At 32.4% G+C, this 26239-nt stretch overlaps 2 protein-coding genes across 3 annotated transcripts in view; one reads left to right on the forward strand and one right to left on the reverse strand.

The window, feature by feature from the left end:
- Positions 1-26239, reverse strand: part of LOC140058396 (GRAM domain-containing protein 4-like) — a 73822-nt gene that overhangs the window by 24148 nt on the left and 23435 nt on the right. The window lies entirely within an intron of this gene.
- LOC140058395 (uncharacterized) lies at positions 10643-15537 on the forward strand. Its single transcript, XM_072103970.1, has one exon. The coding sequence runs from the start codon at positions 10675-10677 to the stop codon at positions 12427-12429; it is 1755 nt and encodes a 584-aa protein (XP_071960071.1). The 5' UTR covers positions 10643-10674; the 3' UTR covers positions 12430-15537.

Genomic DNA, 26239 nt, shown 5'->3' on the forward strand with positions numbered 1-26239 from the left:
ATAATGTACTGTTGATGTATTGAAATGGTAGTTTACACTTAAATAAATAATTATAGTTATTTTTAATTTTGGAATAAATTCTTCTAGTTTTGAAGGTGATACCACACATTGTGTTCAAAGTAAACATTCACTAAGAGAATCTTGAATAAACAAAATAGGGTCCTATGAAGTTCACGTAATATGAAGGTCTTTATTGCAGTCAACAGTTTCTTTATTTAACTAGATACTAGATTTGAACTCATCATTATGGACGAGTTAATTTTTTTCATTAAGAATGCACGCAGATTGTCATGCTCGTATGATGTGATTTTAAGTCAAAATTTACTAGAAAAGGTTGGAAAAAATCAATCACGCATACAAATTTGTGCACGCATGGACATTTTTATATGCCTAAAATTACAAGAAACACATAGAAAGTTGATTAGAAATTGATTTTTCTTATGTGACAAACATTTTATAACGATAATAGATGATGTTGCCTCATAATAGCAATTGTGGATGTCACTGATGGTGTTACCAAATACACTGTCTAATAACCTAATTTACAGGCCACTTGTCATCAAACACATAAGCTTTTAGATGACAAACAATAAACTAATGACTGGGAACATTAACTTAATTTTCATTTAAACTATAGTAATATGTTCAGAATGTGCGATTGAAAACTTTATAAATTGTATTTATACCCAACATATATGAAAACAGAACATCAAGCTTTGTAGAGTAAAAAGGTTTCTTTATTTAAACATTTCAGAATTGTTATCTGTTTTTTCTACAATAAAAAAAGTATTGTTGAATAAAAGTATAGTGATGAGATGTTGTCTTATGTGATGCTTTTATTTTTCTTTTAAAAACAAAAGAAAGGATTGTTAATATGTTATAAAGAAATTATGAGCTTTCCCTTTTTAAAATTTGTATTCTTATGTTAGAAAGTTCATTCACAATCTGTAAGCTTCATACTTCTGATAATCTGCCTCTGTGGCTAATTTCTAAATATAAGGTTTTTATAAGATGAGGGGGTTGTTCCTTTCTTCAAAGATACATATCATGTTCCTAACTTGCTAGGCCTATTATAAAAGGCAATTTGTAAAGCGAGGATTTTAATACTACTTTCCCCTGACACTAAAATATATTTAATAAATGAGAAAAACTCCCTGAAATGAAATCTGATCTGTGCTGCATGAATTATACTATTAAGAATATTTTGTTGTTCAAAAAGACGAAACCCTTTTTACCAAGAGATCCAGTGCCTTAAATAAACACATCTACAATAGGAGCTACAAGGCATGAGTAATGTTAATGCATTTATTGCAATCAATGAATGAATATAAAAATCAATAGTTCTTTTAAAAAAGTTGATATATATCATTTAATTGTAAAAAACTAGTATTTAAACTAAATCAAAACATATATAACATTCAATATGTATATATTTTATAAAAGCACATTAGGATCTATATGCAATTTAAAGTTCACAAATGTTATATTTAATTTTATGTAACTTTTTTAAGAATAAAAATTAATGGTTTGTCCCAAAGAAGGAAGTTATCATTTTTTTATATAAAATCTTTAAAATTGAAATGAAAATCATTAAAACCTGCAGTCATGTTTGGAGATACAGCTACTGGATTACTATGTATTATTCTGTTTGTTGTAAATGTACATTTAACTACACAGCAAGATCAAAGAGCAGTTATAAGTGGAGAAAGAGCTTTAACTGTTTTAGCACAAGAAGATGTAAATGTACTTGATTTCAAATGTACAACTCAAACCTTTTCTGAGGATCATTACATCATCTGGTCAAGATTAACTGAATATTCTGGAGTTGAAAGAGATATTTACAGAAATGGAACACTACTGACCTCTGACCTTGGACAAGAAGCACTGTCCTACTCCCTTAACAACTCCACTGAAGTTGAATTTACATTATCAATTGCAAAAGGCCTTGGACAATTTATTCATTACAATGGATATCGATGTATGGTTATAGAAGTTAATAACACAAATGAAGTGTTATTTGAAACAGACAATGGCTATATCTATGTGCAAGTATCATATCCACCACCAGCACCATATCCTCTTTGTTCTGCTACCAGTTATCAGAATAAGTCCATTGGGCAGAGTGTTACAATGTCTTGTACAACTCAGCCAGGCAATCCAAGAATAAGCATCCAATGGTGGAGAGATAATGTTAAGATTGTGGGTAAAGATGTAGAATATAATAGTAATATGAGATTTACAGAATATTCATTGGACTATACCTTTAATCTTCAACAACAAGATTTAGAGGCAACATATGAATGTAGGGTGACATGGGCTAACACTGTTGTGACAACATGCAAAGTACAGGAAACATCTCAGTTAACAACACAGAGGGCAACAACAGACCAGACCACAACTTCTCAGTCAACAACAATGGCAACAAAAGATAGAATGATTTTGCAAACAACAGAGAAGCAAACTTCCTTATCACTTACTGCAAAAATTACAGTGCCACAAACAACTGTTAGAACTACAGCAATAGAAAAGCCAACAACACAGACATTGACCCCAGCCAGCACAACTACTAGGATACAATCAAACGTTCCACCAAAAACCAGCAAAACAATTAAACCCACAATTCAAGATGATACTACTTCGTATTCTATGACGTCTTTGACCATTGGATTGTCTCTTGGAGCAGGTCTTCTACTAATAATCCTAATAATCTTTCTTATGTATTATCGAAATTGTTTAAATCAAATGTCAAGCAATGATGATGAAAAGAGGACAGATGTCACTGAAGTAACTGACATATACAACAAACCAATTGAAATGAACACTGATCATGTCTATAATGATGTTAAGGAACGCACTGAAGAAATGAATACAATACATGTTTATGATAATGTTAAGGAAGCTACTAAAGAAATGAACATGGAGCATGTGTATGAAAATTCTAAAGGTGGCAACAAAACAGAGAACAAAGATCAGATCTATTATAATGATGCAGAAGAGAAAATCTACATCAACACTACAAAACATTTGAAAAAACCAAAGAAACAGACAGAAGATGTAAAATATGAGATTGTTAGGCCATTATCACCTGCAACATGCAATAACAACTAAGAAGTCACATTACATGGCAACTATGTCACCTAATATTGGCAAAAGACAATGTAATGGAAACTAATGATGTTAGTTTTATAAAATGTCTAATAACCATAACTAACACATTAGCTTTCAGATAACAAACAATAAATAATAATGTTGTCAATGAATGCAACATGGCATTTAAACTATAGTAATATACTCAGAATGTGGAAATTGAAAACTTGATAAATTGTATTTATATATTACATATATGAAACCAGAACTTTGTAGAGTAAAAAGTTTTCATTATTTAAAAATGTCAGAATTATTTTGTTTAAAAAAAAGTATAGTGATGAGATGTCTTATTATGTGATGCTTATATTTTTCCTTTAGTACAGGCATGAATTTCAAATATAATATCTGGTTAATTGTACATAAAATATTTGTAAATGTAACAGAAATCAAGATGAAAAAACATGAATTTCCCTTAATATGATTTTTTTCAGTAGTTAGGTAGTTTAACCTAATGTCTGGTGACTCCCTAGAAGGTGAAAAAAGATGGATATACGGTGGATAATTTTTGCTATAGCATAAAAATAAAAATCTGAAGTTGAATAAAAATACCAGAAATGTAAAATTCAAGTTATATTACCTATATTTAGTCATCTGATAACATTTTTTACCACACCGTTTATTTTTCATAGTTTTTAAAAATGCCTCTCTATTTACAAAATGTGTGTACAAAAGAATAGAGATTTTACTGTGTAATTTGAACTATGAACTGATATGAAAGTGCTTATTTTCAACAAGCTCGTGTAACACAAATAAAATCCCAAAAATTATGAAACATAGGGGAAACTATAGAGCGATAATCATTGGAATGTATGATCAATATAACTTTGTTGCCCGCCCGTTACAAAGTTCATTCACAATCTGTAAGCTTCATACTTCTGATAATCTGCCTCTGCGGCTAATTTCTAAATATAAGGTTTTTATAAGATGAGGGGGTTGTTCCTTTCTTCAAAGATATCATGTTCCTAACTTGCTATTATACAATACAATACAATACAAATCTTTCTTTATTCTGGAATAGCTCTTTCAATACACAAGTACTGGTCTCCCAAGAGGTCCAGATTTGAAAAAAATACAAGAAAAATAAAAGCTAAAAAACTATGTACAATAGAAGTTATACAAGATGTTTAAATTCAACTTGACTAAGTGTCTCATAATTTTTACGGATATGTACAGGAAGATTATTCCATAAGGTTGATGCTCTATAATTAAACATTCTCTTTCCATAAATATTGTTCCATGCTGGAACATTTAGAGTTTTGGTTGATTGACTTCTTGTATTTTTTGTGTGAAAAGTGTACATAAATTTGAATAGATTTGTTAAATAAGATGGTGCTAAACCCTGTAGGCATTTAAATAGCATAATTAATAAATCATTTTCCCATCTGTCATGGACACTCTTCCATTTTAGTGAGGACATCAATTCTGTTATAGGGGTGTACATATCAGCATAAAGAATGATTCTAGCTACTCTATTTTGAAGTACTTGAAGACGATTAACAAGTTCTAAGTTACAATTTGACCAAACATTACTACAGTAATCAAAACAAGGTAATACTATTGCATTAGCAAGTAGTCTTCAAGCAAAATTTGGTATATAATATCTTAATCTACGAATAATACCAATACGTTGTGATGGGTGCAGGTCAAGTCGGCCCTAAACCGTCTCGGCCAAAGTCAAGTCGGCCCCACGTCAAGTCGGCCCCAAGTCAACTCGGCCTCAAGTCAACTCGGTCTCACGTCAACTCGGTCAAAAACTAATCGGTCAACTCGGCCACAATAAAGTATGGAACGCAAAAAGTGCTTAATATTATTATGATTCTTACTATCCACGCTTAAAAAAAAATGAAGAAATAAAAAAAATAATATAATTAAATAATATCCTATAAAAAAATGAACTCATTGCCGATATGAATATATAAGTACCCGCGTGTTACAAAAACATGTGCAGGTACCGCATTTTAGTAATTCAAAGACGGAGGCCTACGTTCCACCATTTGGCCATAGAAAAAATGATCGTACATATCGTTTTTGTCCATGATTTGCGTTTAAAAAAAAGGGGAATCCCCCGGTCAGTAAAAACATGTAGCAGTTGTAGATATCGAAAAAGCTGCCAAAGGCGCAGGGAGGCGCAGCTACGAATTGTTTTCAATTGTGCAATTTGAAATTTTATTAAACGTAAATAAAGAAAAGTTGGTGAAATCATTCCTATTTTTTTTGCTAAATATATTATTGTCTAAATATTAATATTCATTAAAAGTCAGAATTATTTATAGTTAAAAAATTGTGAAGAAATATTATTCTATCAATCCCCTTCATTTGCACTTTTTGCGTTCCATACTTTAACGGGGCCGAGTTGACCGATTATTTTTTGGCCGAGTTGACTTGAGGCCGAGTTGACTTCTTGGGGCCGACTTGACTTGGGGCGGACTTGACTTTGGCCGAGACGGTTTAGGGCCGACTTGGATCGAAATTGTTGCGATACTCTTAGCTACTTGTTCAACATGCTGTTTCCATGACATAAGTGAATCAAATGTAAGTCCAAGATATTTAAAATTGTCAACTCTTTCGACATCATTGCCATTAATAGAAAGAGAAATATTATTGAAACATAATATTGTTGTATCATCAGCATACATAATACATTTATTATTTATCACATCTGGTAAAGAATTAACATAAATTATAAAAAGCAATGGCCCAACAATTGACCCTTGTGGTATACCAACAGTAATAGGTTTAGAAAATGACAAAGATGATTTGATATTTACAACTTGTGATCTTCCTGATATGTATGATATAAACCAATTTAAGGCATTACCATGCACACCATATTTTTTTAATTTATAAAAGGCAATTTGTAGAGCGAGGATAACAATACTATTTTTCCCTGACACTAAAATGTATTAAATAAATGAGAAAAACTCCCTGAAATGAAATCTGATCTGTGCTGCATGAATAACACTATTAAGAATATTTAATTGTTCAAAAAGACGAAACCATTTTTTACCAAGAGAGTCAGTGTCTTAAACAAACACATCTACAATAGGATCTACAAAGCATGAGTAATTACAGGTATTCATTGCAATCAATAGTTCTTTTTAAAAAGTGGATATTTATCATTTGATTGTTATAAATTAGTATTTAAACTAAATCAAAACATATATAACATTCATATATACATCACATGTATATTTGATAAAATCTAATTATATGCAATTTAAAGTTCACAAATATGTTTTATTAAATTTTATGTAACTTTTTAAAAGAATAAAAAAGAATGGTTTGTCCCAAAGAAGGAAGTTATCATTTTTATATAAAATATTAACAATTGAAATGAGAATCATTAAAACCTGCAGTCATGTTGGGGGATACAGCTGCTGGATTACTGTGTATTATTCTGTTTGTTGTAAATCTAAATTTCACTACACAACAAGATCAAAGATCAGTTATAAGTGGAGAAAGAGCTTTAACTGTTTCAGCACAAGAAGATGTAAATGTACTTGATTTCAAATGTACAATTCAAACCTTTCCTGAGGATCATTACATCATTTGGTCAAGATTAACTGAATATTCTGGAGGTGAAAGAGATATTTACAGAAATGGAACACTACTGACCTCTGACCTTGGACAAGAAGCACTGGCCTACTCACTTAACAACTCCACTGTAGTTGAATTTACATTATCAATTGCAAAAGGCCTTGGACAATTTATTCATAACAATAGATATCGATGTATGGTTATAGAAGTTAACACACATGAAGTGTTATTTGATACAGACAATGGCTATATCTCTGTGTCTGTATCATATCCACCACCAGCACCATATCCTCTTTGTTCTGCTACCAGTTATCAGAATGAGTCCATTGGGCAGAATGTCACACTGTATTGTACAACTCAGCCAGGTAATCCAAAATTAACCATTCAATGGTGGAGAGATAATGTTAGGATTGTGAGTAAAGATATAGAGTACAATAGTAACACGAGATTTACAGACTACTCTTTGGACTATACCTTTAATCTTCAACAACAAGATTTAGAGGCAACATATGAATGTAGGGTCACATGGGCTAACACTGTTGTGACAACATGCACTGTACAGGAAACATCTCAGTTAACAACACAAAGGGCAACAACAGGTCACATGACAACATATCAGTCAACAACAATAGTTGCAACAACAGAATCAATGTTTCAGCAGACAACAGAGACGACCACTCCTTTTCCACTGACTACAGATAATACAGTACAACATACAACTACTATTAGTAGCTCTACTGCTAAAGATGAGCCAACAACAGAGACATTGACCACAGATAGTAAAACTACTATTCTTCCACCATCGACATCTGAAAGACAACCTACAATCACACCAGAAGTACAGACAAATAGAAAATCAAGTAATCCAACTACTATAAATCCAGAAAATAAAAACACTACCACTATAGAAAATCAAAATGAGACACTGAACACAAGGAGTACAACAATATGGCAGCAATCCGTAGAAACAGATAGTACTACAGAAGGAATCTCATCTACAGAAGATAGACACAGAACCAGTAAGCTAATCTACTTCATAATACTAGCAGCTATTGGTTGTGTCTGTCTTCTAGTATTTGCAATTGGCAGTTGTGCTTTTAAAAAAAGACGTCAGCGAAAAAAATCTGTTAAAGATTATCACGAAATGCAAGTCGGAAATTGGACCGAGGAGGACAACTCAAAGAATAATTCTGATAAGGATCTGGGAATATCTGGAGAAGATAATACTGCATTTGATGAATCATCACAAAATGATAAAACAGAAATGTTGAAAGCAGAATCAGAGATACCTTTTGTAGCACAGAGTGAAACATACACATATGTTCAGGTAACCCCAAAGAGAAATCCTAAATTACAACAAGGTGAAAAGAACCAACGAGTAGATGGAGGAGATGATGATGAAAATCAAGGACCAATCCAGAAACCAACAAACACATATACACAGGTGACTCCAAAGTCAAAGAGAAATGTCAAATTGCAGCAAGAACCAGGTACCAAATATTTGGCACAAGATCTCCACGTAATCGTGGACAATAAAGTCTATGAAGGTTTGCATGATGTTACAGATTCACCTACCGGAACACCACCAGTTGAAGATGAAAGTAAAAGTAACGGAATCCGAACAATCCCAGAAATTGCTGACGGTACTACAGGGTCAGAGATTCAGATTGATGGAACTGATATAAACGACACTGGACTAAGAGATAGTCATGTGACAGAAGAAAACTCTGTATATGCTTCATATATGGAAGAACCAAATCCTTTAGGAACCAAAGGTGTGCCAGGTGACACATCTGAACGCCATGACACTAAAGGAAGCCATGCTAACCTTGATGGTACACAATATGATGAAAAGGCTATAAACAAAAACACTGGACTAAGAGATAGTCATGTGACAGAAGAAAACTCTGTATATGCTTCATATATGGAAGAACCAAATCCTTTAGGAACCAAAGGTGTGCCAGGTGACACATCTGAACGCCATGACACTAAAGGAAGCCCTGCTAACCTTGATGGTACACAATATGATGAAAAGGGTATAAACAAAAACACTGGAGTTAGAGATAGTCATGAAATAGAAGAAAACCCAGAGTATGCTTCATATATGGACGAACCAAATCCTTCAGGAACCAAAGGCTTGCAAGGTGACACACCTGAACGCCATGACACTAAAGGAAGCCATGCCAACCTTGATGGTACACAATATGATGAAAAGGCTATAAACAAAAACACTGGAGTTAGAGATAGCCACATAATGGAGGAGAATCAAATATATGATGAATATTAATATAGATGTTTTATGATGATAGAGATGTTAAAGTATAATATCCCAGAGATTTATATTTTAGTTGCTAAAAAAGTTGGCAGACAAAGTAGCAAATATGATAAATATATTATATTGTATGTTACATATAATATTCCAGAGAATAATCAATTATAATTATACCTTTAAATCAGTAATTTTGATTATTACATTCATTTTATTTTTACATAATGTTTTTCTAACTTCAACTTCCTCAACATGTTTTATTCTTTTGAAATTTGGTGGTGGCAATGGTTGATTAATCAGTTTACAATTATTACAAAAGTTGAATATTTATAATAAAATAAGATAGAAATAAATATAAAATTGTCAAAACAAACAAAATTGTTAAATTTACATATATTTAATCATAGAGATACTATAATATCTCTATGATTTAATTAAAAACAACATTAGATGTGGCGACTGAATTAAAATAATAGTTTGTTTAACATAATGTCTTTGTCATCTTTCTAGTTTAAACAGCTCTCTATTAATTAATTATTAATATAAGTAACTTTATTCCAAAAAATGTAACAAAACCACGCAATGTGGATTTACAAAATCTGATAAGTTCTTACATGCATGCATCCTACAACAACAAAAAATATAAAATAACGTAAAAATAAAGATTCAAAATAACAAAAGCCACTTATTTCTGTTGCTGGCAATCTCACGCAAATTAATTAGGTCGTTTAAATTATTTATCTTAAAATTTCTGATAAATAAATCATTTCTAAGTGTACTTAACAGATTGGTTTGATGTGTTTATTAATAAGATGTAGAAAATACATCAACATAAAACAATGTTTTCTTATAACTATTAATATAAATACTTTCTATACAATTAGCTTTCATGTATGTAGAATCTAGTGATTTGATTGGACAACAAAAGTCACATGACATTCATTATTTAGTGCATTTGAACCTTCATGGGATTTTCGCTCTATTCAAAACTAAAATACTGACTGATAGTTTGCACAACAATAACAGTCTTACAAAATAATTCCAGGCAGGAAGGGATAAGAGAGACATTCCACATCAAACTAGGCTTACAAAAGATTCATAATACATAAACGAAAAACTTATGCTTTGTAAGAATTCAATAGTATAATTATTTAAGTAATTTTTCATACAATTACTCAATCTTTCAACGTATGGAATATCCTTTACTATTCATCCTTTAAATATTCATTATTTTGTATATTTTATGCAATGTTAACTGATTACAGAATATCAAACTTTAAAGATTCTATTGGACATAGATGTACGAAACACTATTAAAATACATAAATAGGAAGTTATCATGATGATACTTCCTGATTGGATGATGTAGGTGTAAGGTGTGAGGGAAAAAATATACATACACTAATACCGGTATATAGAAGGAACCATATTACCATTGCTTGTGAGGAATATACCATTATATTAAGACAATTAAATTGAAATATACCATTAAATTACAATTTAAAAATTTAAGATAAATTTATTTGTCTTATTTTTTGTTTGGTTAACTAATATGTTAATTGAAAATGTGACATATATAGGAATAAATAAATTTAATTTTGTTATTTTATTCAAATTTTCTTGAAACTTATGGTATATTCTTTATAAGGAAGTATCTTAAATAAAAATTGAATAGCAAATATTTCAACATTTATAACTGAATATCAGATCAAACTGTAGTCATGATGGGAGGTAAATGTGTTGATATGTTGTGGATTATTTTACTCATAATAAATATACATCAGACAACTCAAGAGGAATCTAGACAACTTGTGTCAGGAGAATCATCTACAATTATTGATGACACTAAAGGTGATATAAATGAAATTGACCTTAAATGTACTAATCAAACTTTCACAGAGGAAAATTACATCATCTGGTACAGAACAAGTGGCGATACTCAGAATAAAACAGAGATTTACAGAAATGGAATACTACTGACCTCTAACCTTGGCAAAGAAGCACTAGCATACTCACTTTACAACTCCACTGAAGCTGAATTTACAATATCAATTGCAAGAGCGCTTGGACAATATTTTCACTTAAATAGGTATAGATGTGAAGTAATAGCAACTAATACTGGTAAAGAATTAATAGATATAACTGGTTCTGTCCTTCTGTCTATACAATATCCCCCACCAGCACCATATCCCCTTTGTACTTCTACTGGTTACCAGAGTGATTTAATTGGACAAAATGTTATCTTGACCTGTACAACACAGCTAGGAAATCCCATCATAAACATTGAATGGTGGAGAAATGAAGTAAGGGTTCGGAATGAAGATGTAGAATACAATAAAAATAAGGAAAGATTTACAGAACATTCATTGGACTATACCTTTAACCTGCGACAAGAGGATTTAGAGGCAACATTTCAATGTAGGGTAAAATGGAAGGAAAATTTTACAACATGTACATTAGACCAAACAATGGTAACAGAACCAGAGACATTTACCACACTAACATCAGAGACATCAACCATACCAACACCAGAAACATCGACCAAACCAACACCAGATACATCAACCACACCAGCACCAAAGACATCAACCAAACCAACATCAGATACATCAATCGCACCAGCACCAGATACATCAACCGCACCAGCACCAGATACATCAACCGCACCAACACAAGAGACATCAATCACACAAACACTAGAGACATCAACCAAACAAAAACCAGAGACATCAACCAAACCAACACCAGAGACATCAACCAAACCAACACTAGAGACATCAACCAAACCAACACTAGAGACATCAACTACACAAACACCAGAGACATCAACCACACTACCACCAGAGGCACCAACAACACCAACCCCAGAAACATTGACCAAACCAACACCAGAGACACCAACCAAACTAGCACCAGAGACATCAACCACACAAACCCCAGAAAGATTGATTACCAAAGCTTTAGACACAACTGTCGCAAGTCTATCCCAATCAGTTGCTACAGATGAAAAACAAGAAAATATAACATCTACAGACAAACTAAAATATCTATTAGCAATTCCAGCTGTTATTTGTGCTTGCATTCTAGTTCTTGTAATTTGTGTCTTGAAGAAACGAGCTAAAAAAGGAAAGTCTAAAACAGATGGTGATAAAGTGCAGATGAAGTATTGGATACAAAGGAAAGATCAGGATTCCAACGAAAGTCAGGGATTATCTACAGAGGATAATCCAGTGTGTGATGGATCACACACTGAACTGAGGAAACCGTCTGACAGACAAAATAGAAATGAAATTTACACCTATGCTCAGATAGATCCTATGGGAAATCAGCAAGATAAGGAGGCAGAATGTCCATCAGAAGATGACCCTGTAATGGTTGACAACAACTTTTATGAAGGTGCGACTGATGTTGCAAAATCACAGAGCAAATTACAGCAAGATAAGGAGACTGAATGTCTAACAGAAGATGACCTGTAATGGTTGATAACAACATTTATGAAGGTGTGTAACTATCAAGAAAATAAATGCAACATTATATATATAACATCAATCAAGTTGATATTTATAAACTTTTTAGATTTTTTATTTGACTACAGTGCATATATTTTAGTCAAGAATTATCTTATTGGATATTTGATAATTATGCAGAAGACTTTTCTTTGAGCAGTCACTTTAAATTTGAATTATTTAAAATTCATTTTATCAACAATTGTATTGCTACTGCTATAAAAATTACTCAATCAATTACTTGATTACAGTTACACTTGTTCACCTCAATTGTGTTTTTAAAAAAGGTCATTAAAGAACTTTCTATGAAATACAAAATCTAGAATAAAAATAAAAGTACACAAGTTGCTTTATCTAATTTGTAATATTTGTGGAGAAATCATAACTATCTATTAAAGATTATTATAGGAACAAGTAAATTTCCAAAGAATAGAACGATATTATATTATTTATTGTTTTAATCATGCTGTATTCATAGGCGCTATATGTTCCTTGTTTCAAATTACCCCATTCAGGTATATGACCTTAGACATTCAATTTTATAGATAATCCTAAGCAGCAACAATGTATTGTAATGATATTATAGTTTATCTATTTGACTGAATACATCGGTCTGTGAATATATATTCCATACTATTATTAGGGCAACATCGTGTAAACAAAAGCAGATAAAAGAAGAACTACAGTTTTGTTTAGTAAATAAACATGTAAAAGGCTCAGCGAAGTATACTCAATTTTGTATATTCTTTGCGAATAAACAAAATGCTAAGTTCCTAAGCAGAAAAAGACATAATGAATTGGATTAAGAATACACTTATTGGATTTAAATACAATTTAATAAATCGCTACAGATAAAAAAAAAGTATTTGTAAAGTAACAAATATTTATTTCAGAGAAAATGTTTAAGACACTTAATTATTCAAAACTTTTATTCTACATTAATGGAATATTCCACTTAAGGAAGTTAACTTTAAATATCAAAAAATCTGCGAATTAAGCATAAATGATCACAAATTGCAGTCATGGTGGGAAATATTCTTGTTAACATTTTGTGGTTTCTCTGTCTCATAACGTACACTGTGGCAACAACCCAACAAGAACCTAGACAACTGACTGAAGGTGACATAATTGACCTTAAATGCACTGATCAAACTTTTCCTGAGAAACATTACATCATCTGGTATAGAAGAAGTTACTATACTGGAAACAAAACAGAGATTTACAGAAATGGAATGCTATTAACCTCTGACCTTGGACAAGAAGCATTGGCATACTCACTCAACAACTCCACTGAAATTGAACTTACAATATCAATCGCAAGAGGGCTTGGACAATTCCTTCACTTAAATAAGTATGAATGTGAAGTAATAGCAACTAGTTCTGGCAACAAATTAATTGATAGAACTGATCATGTCCTTCTGTTTATACAATATCCACCACCAGCACCCTATCCCCTTTGTACTGCTACTGGTTACTAGGGAGATTTAATTGGACAAAATGTTATCCTGACCTGTACAACACAGCCAGGTAATCCACCAATAAGCATTCAATGGTGGAGAAATGATTTAATGGCTTTGCATAGAGACATATCATACCTTGAATCCGAGAGATTTACAGAATACTCATTGGACTATACCTTTATTCTTCAACAAGAAGATTTTGAGGCAACATACCAATGTAGGGTCACATGGATGGAGGATGTTGCAAGATGTACAGTAAATGAAACACTTCAGTCAACAACAACAGAACCAGACAAATTGACAAAACAAACAGTGAAACTAGACATCAAACAAGCAAAAACACATTAATTACAACAATCTTTCGTACAAATTTTAAAATGGAGGATTCTACGACTTCTTTAAAGTTTTTGACCATGGGATTGTCTCTTGGTGCAGTTATTGTTCTTCTTCTAATACTCCTAATAATCTCATTACTGTACAAGAGAAATCAGATGCCAAACAATGGTGATCAAATATTGGCAGGTGTCACTGAAGTAATGGACACACACCCAAGTGAAACAGAATACATCTATGATGATGTTGCTGAAGCAGAACATGTCTATAATAATGTTACAGCAGATATGAACAAAGAGCATGTCTATTACAATTGTCCAAGAGATACAGTTTACATCACTACTAACACATATGACGAAAAACAAGATGTAGAAGATTCATAAGCTGGGATTTCTGTAAGCTCTGTCTACACTTTCAAACTAATCTTACAAAAAAAGTTTGATGTGCCCAAATATGATAGTGATATGCTCAAATATGGTAGTGATATGATATCATAATGTCCAAATATGGGCTCATCTCATTTTTTTGTCACATAAAGTCTGATTGTGTAGACAGAGTTTAAGACAAACTAACCTAATAAGTCTTTTGGATTTGTCACTCGGCATTAAATGATATTAATAATTATCTAAAACACTTGTCTGTCAAAATCACAATAACATTACTCATATCAACAAATTTCAAATTATATTTGATTAGAGCATTTCAAACTCATTTTAATAATTGCTTACCCATTATAATATGTTTCTCACTTATTGTTTATTATTTATTTACTTTGGTGTTGTTACTGGGTGGTGGTTTAAAGTTTCTATCCTTATGTAAATTTATAATATCTTTTTGGAGGTTGCAGCCTTTGAATTAATGCTACAAAGTAATGGTTGATAACAAGATTTACGTAGTGGTGTAATATCAAGTAAAACAATAGAAAATATATGCAAATAAACAACACTAAATAATGATATCAATGTATCTATTATATAATACCAATATTAGCTTGTGATCACTTTGGCATCTGAAATCACTGGTTTTCCCAAGTGCACTTATAAAAGCATATTATTTCAGTATGAAAGCTTTTCTTTTTTTGTAGATTGTTTTACATTTCTACATTTATTTACTTCAACATTGTTGCTGAATGGCTTAGATTTCCAATCTTTCTGTCTACATTTTTATATATCTTATCATTATTATAGAGCTCCTGCTTTGTAAATTGATCCTGAAATTTCCATTTGTAGAACCATAATTATAAATAAATTTAACAACGCAGATTTTTTTGTGAAAAAAACTAAAATGTCCTCTCATGTATCCTCATCTCTGAAAATACTATATGTAAAAAAAATACATGACAATGGGTCTCATAAGTATATAACATTATTTTCTTAATCAATATTACTTCTATTTAATCCATAAATTAAATGAATGCATATATATTTTTGAAATTTAAATACATGCATTCACATGTACTTTTAAATTTGGTGAACTGAAGTAGCAATACTTGTACTACAATTTGTGACTATTCTATTATATTTCTGCCAAGAATAAAGTTTAATATTTAGCAAATGAATTAAATGCAAATTTAATTTTTGACTACAATTACAATTTGTTTTATTAAAAAAAAGGTATTTCTGAGGTATGGTAGACAACTAAAGGTGCCCTTATGTTAAAAGGAAACTCAACTCAACTCAACTGAAAGGAACTAGTTGCGCTACAGCCCTTATGTCGACATTTTAAGCAACTGAACTAAAAGGAACTAGTGTGCGAACGCTTATGTCGACACAGGAACTGATCGTAACTAGTCATGGTTATCTTATGGCACACTAGGCGTGATTCGCATAAGAACCTGTATGCTACCTTATATGCTAAAATTGAACTTACGACTTACAGTAATTCAAAGTTTTCAGTTCCGCAAAAAGTAGAACAATTGAAAGCAACATGCTTATGTGGCATGTTTTGTGTGCCTTTCAGTTGTGGTTAGTTGAGGTGGGTTGCATTCAGTTGCTTGGAGCACTTATGTCGACACAGTTGAGTGGAGTTCTGTGTTGACATAAGGGCATCTTAACTGATAGATGTACTAACTAAATTCTAGAGTTTGTTAGGCCATGTCAAAAAGGTATTAAGGTTCATTTTTCATGCCTAAGCCTAGAAAACATACTATTACTTGCCCTACAAAAGAGTCATTGCAATCATTCAATGCTATGATTATTTTCACTCGTCATTAAAAGATTGAACATTCAATCTTTCCAAAGATTAACCATTCAATCTTTTCACTGTTGAAGTAAATCTTAGCCTTAATCTTATAAACATTCATTATTGGTTTAACGTTACTTGTTATGCCAAAATCAAACTACAGTAAAGATTATTGTGATATGTAAGAACATTAACAATATTTATACAATACTCAAATGTAAGGAAGTTATGATAATAATACATCCTGATTTGGTGATTTAGACAAAAAAATATTACTATGAATATTATATTATATTTCTTTCCGTGTGAGGAATATACCATTCTTCTAAAAAAATGAGTTGATATCTGTTAATTTAATATTTAAATTGAACATTTTAAACAAATTATTTGTCTTTATTTTATCTTTTTGTTTAGCTTTTATAAACACACACTTTTTGATTATGATACATAGATACGTCCTAATGATATAATATTAAAATTGTCTTGACAGTTTTGGTATATTCCTTATAAGGAAGTTTAAAATATTATTACGTTTTGTAATAGAACATCAGATTAAACTGCAGTCATGGTGGGAGGTAAATGTGTTGATGTTTTGTGGATTATTTCAATCATAATAAATGTACATCAGACAACTCAAGAGGAACCACCTAAAACTGTATATGCCACAGAAGGTGATATATTGGACCTGAAATGTAATAATCAAGCGCTTATAGAAGAACATTATATCATCTGGTACAGAAAGGAAATACTGATTTACAGTAATGGGGCACTACTGACCTCTGACCTTGGACAAGAAGCACTGGCATACTCACTTAACAACTCAACTGAAGCTGAATTTACAATATCAATAAAAAAAGGACTTGGACAATATCTTCATGAAAATAACTATAAATGTGCAGTTATAGAAACCAGTACTGGTGATACATTATTTTTAAATAATTACGGCTATCTGGTTGTAGCCTATGCCCCACCAGCACCATATCCTCTTTGTTCTGCTACCAGTTACCACAGTGATTCTATCGGACAAAATGTTACAATATCGTGTGTAACACAGCCAGGTAATCCAAGAATAAGCATTCAATGGTTGCAAGGTAATGCAAGTGTTACAAGTAAACGCTTAGGCTACAATGGTAAAAATAAATTTACAGTGTACTCATTGGACTATACCTTTACTCTTCAACAAGAAGATTTAGAGACAACATACCAATGTTGGGTCAAATGGAAGGAAGATGAAAAAACATGTATATTAGAGAAAACACTTCAGTCGACAACAGAAGAAGTAACACCAACAACATTGGAAAAATCAATCACACTAACAACAGAGACACTGACTACAATAACACCAAAGATATTGACTACACAAACACTAGAGACATCAACCACACCAACACCAGAGACATCGACCACACCAACACCAGAGAAATCGACTACAACACCAGAGATATTGACCACACCAACACCAGAGACATCGACTACACTAACACCAGAGACATCGACTACACTAACACCAGAGACATCGACTACACCAACACTAGAGACATCGACTACACCAACACCAGAAAAACTGACCTCATCAACAATAAAAAAGTTAACAACACTAAGGCCAGATACACTGACCACTTCAACACCAGAGATATTGACCACACTAACACCAAAGACATTGACAACAAAAAAACTAGAAGAGACTGCTGCAAGTCTATCCAAATCCTTTGCAACAGATGAAATCCGTCAACATACATCAACACAACTCATGACTACCAAACGCACTGAACAAACTTCTCAAAAAAGCGAGAGTATACTAATATATTTATTAGCAATTCTAGCTGTTATTTGTGCTTGCCTTGTAGTTCTTGTAATTTTTGTTGTCTTGAAGAAACGAGCTGAAAAAGGAAAGTCTAAAACAGATAGTGATAAAGTTCAGATGAAGTATTGGAAACAAAAGAAAGATCAGGATTCCAACGAAAGTCAGGGATTATACACAGAGGATAATCCGGTGTGTGATGGATCATCTTCAAAGGATCAACCAGAATTTATGCTACAACCAGAACTGAAGAAACCATCCGACACACAAAGTAGAAATGATACCTACGCTCAGGTAGTTCCAAAGTCAATGAGAAATGTGAATCAGCAGGATAATAAGATTGACTGTCCAACAGAGGTTGCCAAATTGCAGCAAGAGTCTGAAAATCCTTCAGAAGATGACAATGAAATTATTGATAACATCATTTATGAAGGTCTGACTGATGTTGCAAAATCACAGATCAAATTACAGCAAGATAAGGAGGCAGAATTTCCATCAGAAGACGACCATGAAACGGTTGACAACAACATTTATGAAGGTGCAATTGACGTTGCAAAATCACAGAGCAAATTACAGCAAGCTAAGGAGACGAAATGTCCAAAAGAAGATTAGGAACGTGGGTAACTATCAAATAACACAATAGAAAATAAATTCACACAAACAACAACACATGTGTTTATACAATTCTCAGACGTTTAATGTTGTGCTTATTTAACTACAGCACTTTTTTTGAGTGAAGAATTAGTTTGTTGGATATTTGCCAACCTGTGGAATTGTGCAAAGACTTTTCTATGAGCATTCACTTTAACTTTCAATCATTTCAAACTTGTTTATTATGTAATTATTCCTTCATTTGATAAACAATATTATTGCTACTGCTTGCTTTGTGCAATGGTACAATGTGTAACTTGCGGCAAAAAAACAAAATTAAATAAACAGGTCGAATATCTATTAAAAGATTGATAGGAATCAAGTTTTCAGATGTAACAGTAAAATATCATATAAACAAATCAGGGTATTAGTTATACCTTTGACAACTTTATAGAGCATCCTTTTTCCGCAATCAGCAATATATAACATTCCAATGATGTCATAATTTATATATGACTGAATGACTTATTGGTCTGCATTTAAACAGTGTATGGTATATAAATTCTATACACTGTTTAAATGCAGAGCACCGTGTGATTAGTAAGACTTCCATACTAAGGCACATAAAAGAAGAACTACAGTTTTGTTTAGTAAATAAACATGTTGGATACTCAGCGAAGTATACAATATTTAATGTATTATTTGCTAGTGAAACAAAATATCTTCTTATAGGAAAATAAATTCATTTAAAAAATAATTAATAGGGTTGAATTAACCATTATATTATAGATAAAATAAAATATATAATAAAATAATTAAACAAATTTATTGAATTTGTTTCTAAGAAAGTTAATTAGTATTTACAAATGTTAATGTATTCTATATAAAATTGAATGTATTATATATTAATGGAATATTCCATTCAAGGAAGTTCATTTCTAATAATAAAAGTTTCGCAATTATGCATTTGATGATTATACATTGCCGTCATGGTAGGGAAGAAAATTGTTGATATTTTGTGGATAATTTCACTCATAACAAATGTGTTGCCAACAAACCAAGAGGAATCTAGACAACTTGTGATAGGAGGAGAATTCCCTCAAGCTATAGATTCTAATATAGGTGACATAATTGACTTTAAATGTACTGATCAAACTTTCACAGAGGAACATTACGTCATCTGGATCAGAACAAAATCTTATACTTTAGATGAAACAGAGATTTACAGAAATGGAACACTGCTGTCCTCTGACCTTGGCCAAGAAGCACTGGCATACTCACTTAACCACTCCATTGAAGCTGAATTTACAATAACAATCCCAAGAGGACTTGCGCATATTCTTAACTTAAACAATTATAGATGTGCAGTAATAGCAACTAGTACTGGTAATGCATTAATAACTGGTTATGTCATTTTGTTAGTAGAATATCCACCACCAGCACCATATCCTCTTTGTACTTCTACTGGTTATCAGAGTGATTTAATTGGACAAAATGTTATCTTGACCTGTATAACACAGCCAGGAAATCCAACCATAAGCATTCAATGGTGGAGAAATGATGTAATGGTTTTAAATAGAGATATAGCATATAATAATAGAGCGAGATTTACAGAATACTCATTGGACTATACCTTTATTCTTCAACAAGAAGATTTAGAGGCAACATACCAATGTAGGGTCACATGGATGGAGGATGTTACAACATGTACAGTAAATGAAACATCTCAGACAACAATATTACCAACAACAGAAGAACCAACCAGTGGAACGTTTAGACATCAAACAAATATTGAATCGACAGTTTCTGAATATAACAGGATTAAGACAACAATTAGCAGAAACACATTGACTATAACACCAACAATTTATCAGACAACATTTATAATGGAACACACTACAATTTCTGATAGGTCATCAAATGCAGTGACTACACCAACCATCCTTCAGACAACATCTATAATGGAAGACACTACAAGTTCTGATAAGACTACAACTTCTAAGTCAACAATTAAAAGAAACACATTGACTACACCAACAATTTATCAGACATCTCAACCGGAAGACACTACAAATTCTGATAAGTCAACAATTAGCAGAAACACATTGGCTACACCAACAATTTATCAGACATCTCAACCGGAAGACACTACAAATTCTGATAAGTCAACAATTAGCAGAAACACATTGGCTACACCAACAATCTATCAGACAACATCTCAACTGGAAGACACTACAATTTCTGATAAGTCAACAATTAGCAGAAACACTTTGACTACACCAACAATCCATCAGAAAATATCTATAATGGAAGACACTACAATTTCTGATATGTCAACAATTAGCAGAAGCACATTGACTACATCAACAATCCATCAGACAACATCTACAATGGAAGGCACAACAGCTTCTGATAAGTCAACAATTAGCAGAAGCAGATTGACTAAACCAACAATCCATCAGACAACATCTAAACTGGACGACACTACATCTTCTGATAAGTCTTTTACCATGGGATTGTCTCTTGGTGCAGTTATTGTTCTTCTGATAATACTTCTAATAATCGCTTTACTGTACAAGAGAAATCAGACAAATCAGATGCCAAATAATGATCAAAAGATGGCAGAAGTAACAGAATCATACAGCACACCAGTATACATCAAACCAATTGAAATGAACACTGAACATGTCTATCATGAAGTTGAAGAAGGAAAAGAGCACATCTACAACACCATCAAGGAAGAAAAGAAGAATCATGTATATGATAATGTCAAGGAGGAAAGGAAAAAAGATCCAGAAGATACAGTTTACTGTACGTCAATACAACCAAATCATAAGCAAAACAGGTAGACAAAGCATGGGATTGTCCTGCCATCATAATCAGAACAGGTAGACAAAGCATGGGATTGTCCTGCCATCATAATCAGAACATGTAGACAAAGCATGGGATTGTCCTGCCATCATAATCAGAAAAGGTAGACAAAGCATGGGATTGTCTTGCCATCATAATCATCTGACAGATTACATGATATAGCCAACTGATAATGCCAACTGATAAATTTAATTTTAGTCACCTGTGGAAAGTCTCCAAAAAAGAGGATTGTGTATAAACTTGATCTCTTTTGTGTATGCATACAAGAACCAGTGCTCTCCCACTATTGAGGGTGTACAGAGTTGTTTTCCAGTTGGAATTAAACACCATGAAAGCCTGATGGTCTAATCAAGATGAAGTGCTTTTAGATATTGTTGGGGACTTTCATCATATATATATTTTTACATATTAGAGTATCTCAATATTAGAATTTAATTATTTTCTTACAGATAATATCAGTATAGTAGAATATATAATTGTACTGAAAAAAAAAATACCTTATCAATGCATATTCCGGTATAAGTCCATCACTAAATGATGACTTGATTTGTCTAATGGACAATGTGTAACTTATCATTTTTGTGACAAAATCAGCAAAATCATATATTACGAATATCTATTAAAAGATTTATAGGAATAAAGTCAATATTTAGAGATAACAGTACAATATCATAGTTTTATTTTCATCATTTTGTATTCATAGACTTTACACATTTCTAGCTTTAAACTATCCCTTTCAATTTATTTATTTTTTACCTTTGACATAAATTATGATGTCATACTTTATCTATTTAACTGAATGATTGGTGTGCATTTAAACAGTGTATGGAATATAAATTCTATCCACTGTTTAAATGCAGAGCACCGTGTGATTAGTAAGGCTTCCATACTAACGCACATAAAAGAAGAACTACAGTTTTGTTTAGTAAATAAACATGTTGAATACTCAGCTAAGTATACAATATTTAATGTATTATTTGCTAGTGAAACAAAATATCTTCTGCAGAAAAAAAAATGTTAAAATACGATTGAATTATATTTAAAAAATTATAGAAAAAATAAATATAAAAAATAAATTAATTGAATTTGTTTCCAAAATATTCTTCAAGAAACTTAATATATTCACAAAATTTAATTTATTCTACATTAATGGAATATTCCACTTAAGGAAGTTAACTTTGAAAATTCAGAAGTTTGAGAATTGAGCATCAGATGATTACCAATTGCAGCTATGGGAGGAGATAAACTTGTTGATATTTTGTGGATAATTTCACTTATAACAAACATTGTGCCAACAACACAAGAGCAATATAGAGGACTTGTGACAGCAGAATCACCTGAAACTGTATATGCTAATGAAGGTGATATATTTGATTTCAAATGTTCTGATCAAACTTTGACAGAGGAACATTACATTGTCTGGATCAGAAAAGATTACTATACTGAAGATAATGCAGAGATTTACAGAAATGGAATGTTGCTGACCTCTGACCTTGGACAAGAAGCACTGGCCTACTCACTTAACAACTCTACCAAAGCTGAATTTACAATAACAATTGAAAAAGGACTTAGGCATATTCTCCGCTTCAAAAATTATAGATGTGTAGCAATAGCAACTAGTACTGGTAATGAATTATTAACGGGTTATGTCGTTTTTTATGTATATTTTCCACCGCCAGCGCCTTATCCCCTTTGTACTTCTACTGGTTTTCAGAGAGATTTAGTTGGCCAAACTGCTACCTTGACCTGTAAAACACAGCAAGCTAATCCACTACTATGGATTCAATGGTGGAGAAATGAAGTCATGGTTTCGAGTAGAAATGTTGCATTTTTGAGTGGAGAGAGGTTTACAGAATATCCATTGGATTATAACTTTATTCTTCAACAAGAAGATTTAGATGCAACATACCAATGCAGAGTAACATGGTGGGGCCCGGGGGATATTACAACGTGTACAGCAGAAGAAACATCACAGACAACAATATTACCAACAGAACCAATAACAGACCCAGAAACATTGACGACAAAAGCCAGCAAAACTACTTGGTATCAAACAAATATTGCATCAACATCGATTGTTTCAACAATTAGCAGAAATACATTGACTCCACCAACAATCCATCAGACAACATCTAAAATGGAAGTTGCTACAACTTCTGATAAGTCAATAATTAGCAGAAACACATTGGCTACACCAACATTTTATCAAACAACATCTACTACAACTTTAACTTCACAGTTTTTAATCATTGGATTGTCTCTTGGTGCAGTTATTGTTCTTCTACTGATATTCCTAATAATCTCATTACTGTACAAGAGAAATCCTAGAAATCAGATGCTAAACAATGGTGTTGCTGAAGTAACTGACATATACAACAAATCAATTGAAATGAACACTGAACATGTCTATAATGATGTTGCTGAAGAAAAAGAACATGTCTATAATGATGTTGCTGAAGAAAAAGAACATGTCTATAATGATGTTGCTGAAGAAAAAGAACATGTTTATAATGATGTTGCAAAAGAAAAAGAACATGTCTATAATTATGTTGCTGAAGAAAAAGATCATGTCTATAATTATGTTGCTGAAGAAAAAGAACATGTCTATAATGATGTTGCTGAAGAAAAAGAACATGTCTATAATGATGTTAAGGAAGAAAATAACAAGGAACATGTATATTACAATGATGCAGGAGATAAGGTCTACATTAATACTACCACATCTGGACATAAGGCTAATAAGAAACAGGTAGAAGATATAAAGTATGAGATTACATTGCCATCATAATCACCTGACAGACGATAATGACAACTTGTAATAACAAATCTTAAACCTAATAAACACAGGAATATTAGTATACACACTTACTTTTTAACATCTGGTTATACTGCCTTTAGTGTGTAAAAACCATTAATACATGACTCAAAATTTCTTATGAGAACATTTGTGATTTTACAAACTGTTTCTACTACACAAAGCTACAATATGTACGATAAATCAATTTATTGATAAAATAAAGAAATTTATATAACACCTAAATAGATTTCTGTCATATATGAAAGGACGATTGTGGGTCACATGAGGCATATATAAAACCTAAATAGATTGTGACGATTGTGGGTGGATGACAAAAAGAGACATATATATTATCATGATTATCAAGTTTTAATTTTGGTTGGGGAACTTTTATTTTGCTCTTGCATTTACTCATTATTATAACAACTGTGCAGTAGTTATAGCTGAATATATAATGGAACTGAAGGCAAATAATCTAACTGATGTAAATAAAGCATATTACAAAGTACAAGCCTATCACCAAAATAGCCGAGTAGTACTACAGTATTCCTGTAAGATGATTCATATAACCAACCTACTATATTTTGTACTCAACTTTGTTCATATTTGACTCATACATGGTTTGAAATTGCTAAAAGAATCTAGTCTAGTCAAGCTAATTATAAAATACCTATAAACAAGAAAATGTATTCATTCATATTTATTTATTTTATTCAGTTGACACCCAACAGCGATGAAACCAGCGGTGGCGCCAGGATCTTTCCGACGCGGGGGCTAAATTCCCCGACGGAGGGGCTATACGAGCGAAGCGAGCATCGCTAGGCTGGGGGCCAGGGGGCCGCCAAGGGCCCCCGGTGCAACGCGTTATATCGTAATTTGAGGCCGTTTTAATCAGATTTAGGGTAGCCAACTTTTTCCATTAGTATATAGATAAAATACTGTGCGATAAAACACATTGCACGAGATCCGATGCGATGACTGTGTAAATCCATTCTTTCAATTTTAAGAATGAAGTTCAATATGCATATCATAGAAAATATACGCGGGCCAAGATGTATATCGTTATAATCGCAGAGGCGTAGGCAGGTTGCTGTCTGGTGGTGGTGCGAAAATTGTAAATGCGCGAGACTAACACCCATGGGGTGATCTGTAAGAACATTTTGAAAAATAGAGCTGCTAGGTCCCCGGAAATTGCAATTATACATTGATATATGAAAACAAATTACAAGTCTACCAGAGAACCATCCCACCGAGGTTGAGATAGAGCTAAGAACATTTAAACAAGTACAGTTGTTAGGTCCCCGGAAATTGGATTATAGTATTTCGAAAAAAAAGAAACAAAATATATACGTCTCCAGGACCAGCTACCATTAGGGATGAGCTGCCAAGAAAATTGTGAAAAATAGAACTGCTAGGTACCTGGAAATTGCACTTATATAGGCCCATATTGATAAATGAAACGAAATTATAAGTCTACAGGACCAGCCCGCTATGGATGGTTGGGTGAAGCTAAGAAAATTTTGAAAAATAGAGCTGCTAGGTCCCTGCAAAACATTGAAATACGAAACGAAATTATAGGTCTACAGGACCAGCCCACCATGGTTGGGGTGGAGCTAAGAACATTTTGAAAAATAGAGTTGTTAGGTCCCAAAAATTAACGTATTATACTTCGAAGCATAAAACAAAATATATACCGGTACGTCTCCAGAACCAGCCCTAACATGGATATGGAAAAAAAATTGAAAA

This window comes from Antedon mediterranea, chromosome 9 (genome assembly GCF_964355755.1).
Source record: "Antedon mediterranea chromosome 9, ecAntMedi1.1, whole genome shotgun sequence".
NCBI lineage: Eukaryota > Metazoa > Echinodermata > Crinoidea > Comatulida > Antedonidae > Antedon > Antedon mediterranea.

What these genes read in the sequence shown, in the direction of transcription:
- LOC140058395 (XM_072103970.1), top strand. Translation starts at nt 10,675, where the DNA reads ATGATGGGAGGTAAATGTGTTGATATGTTGTGGATTATTTTACTCATA.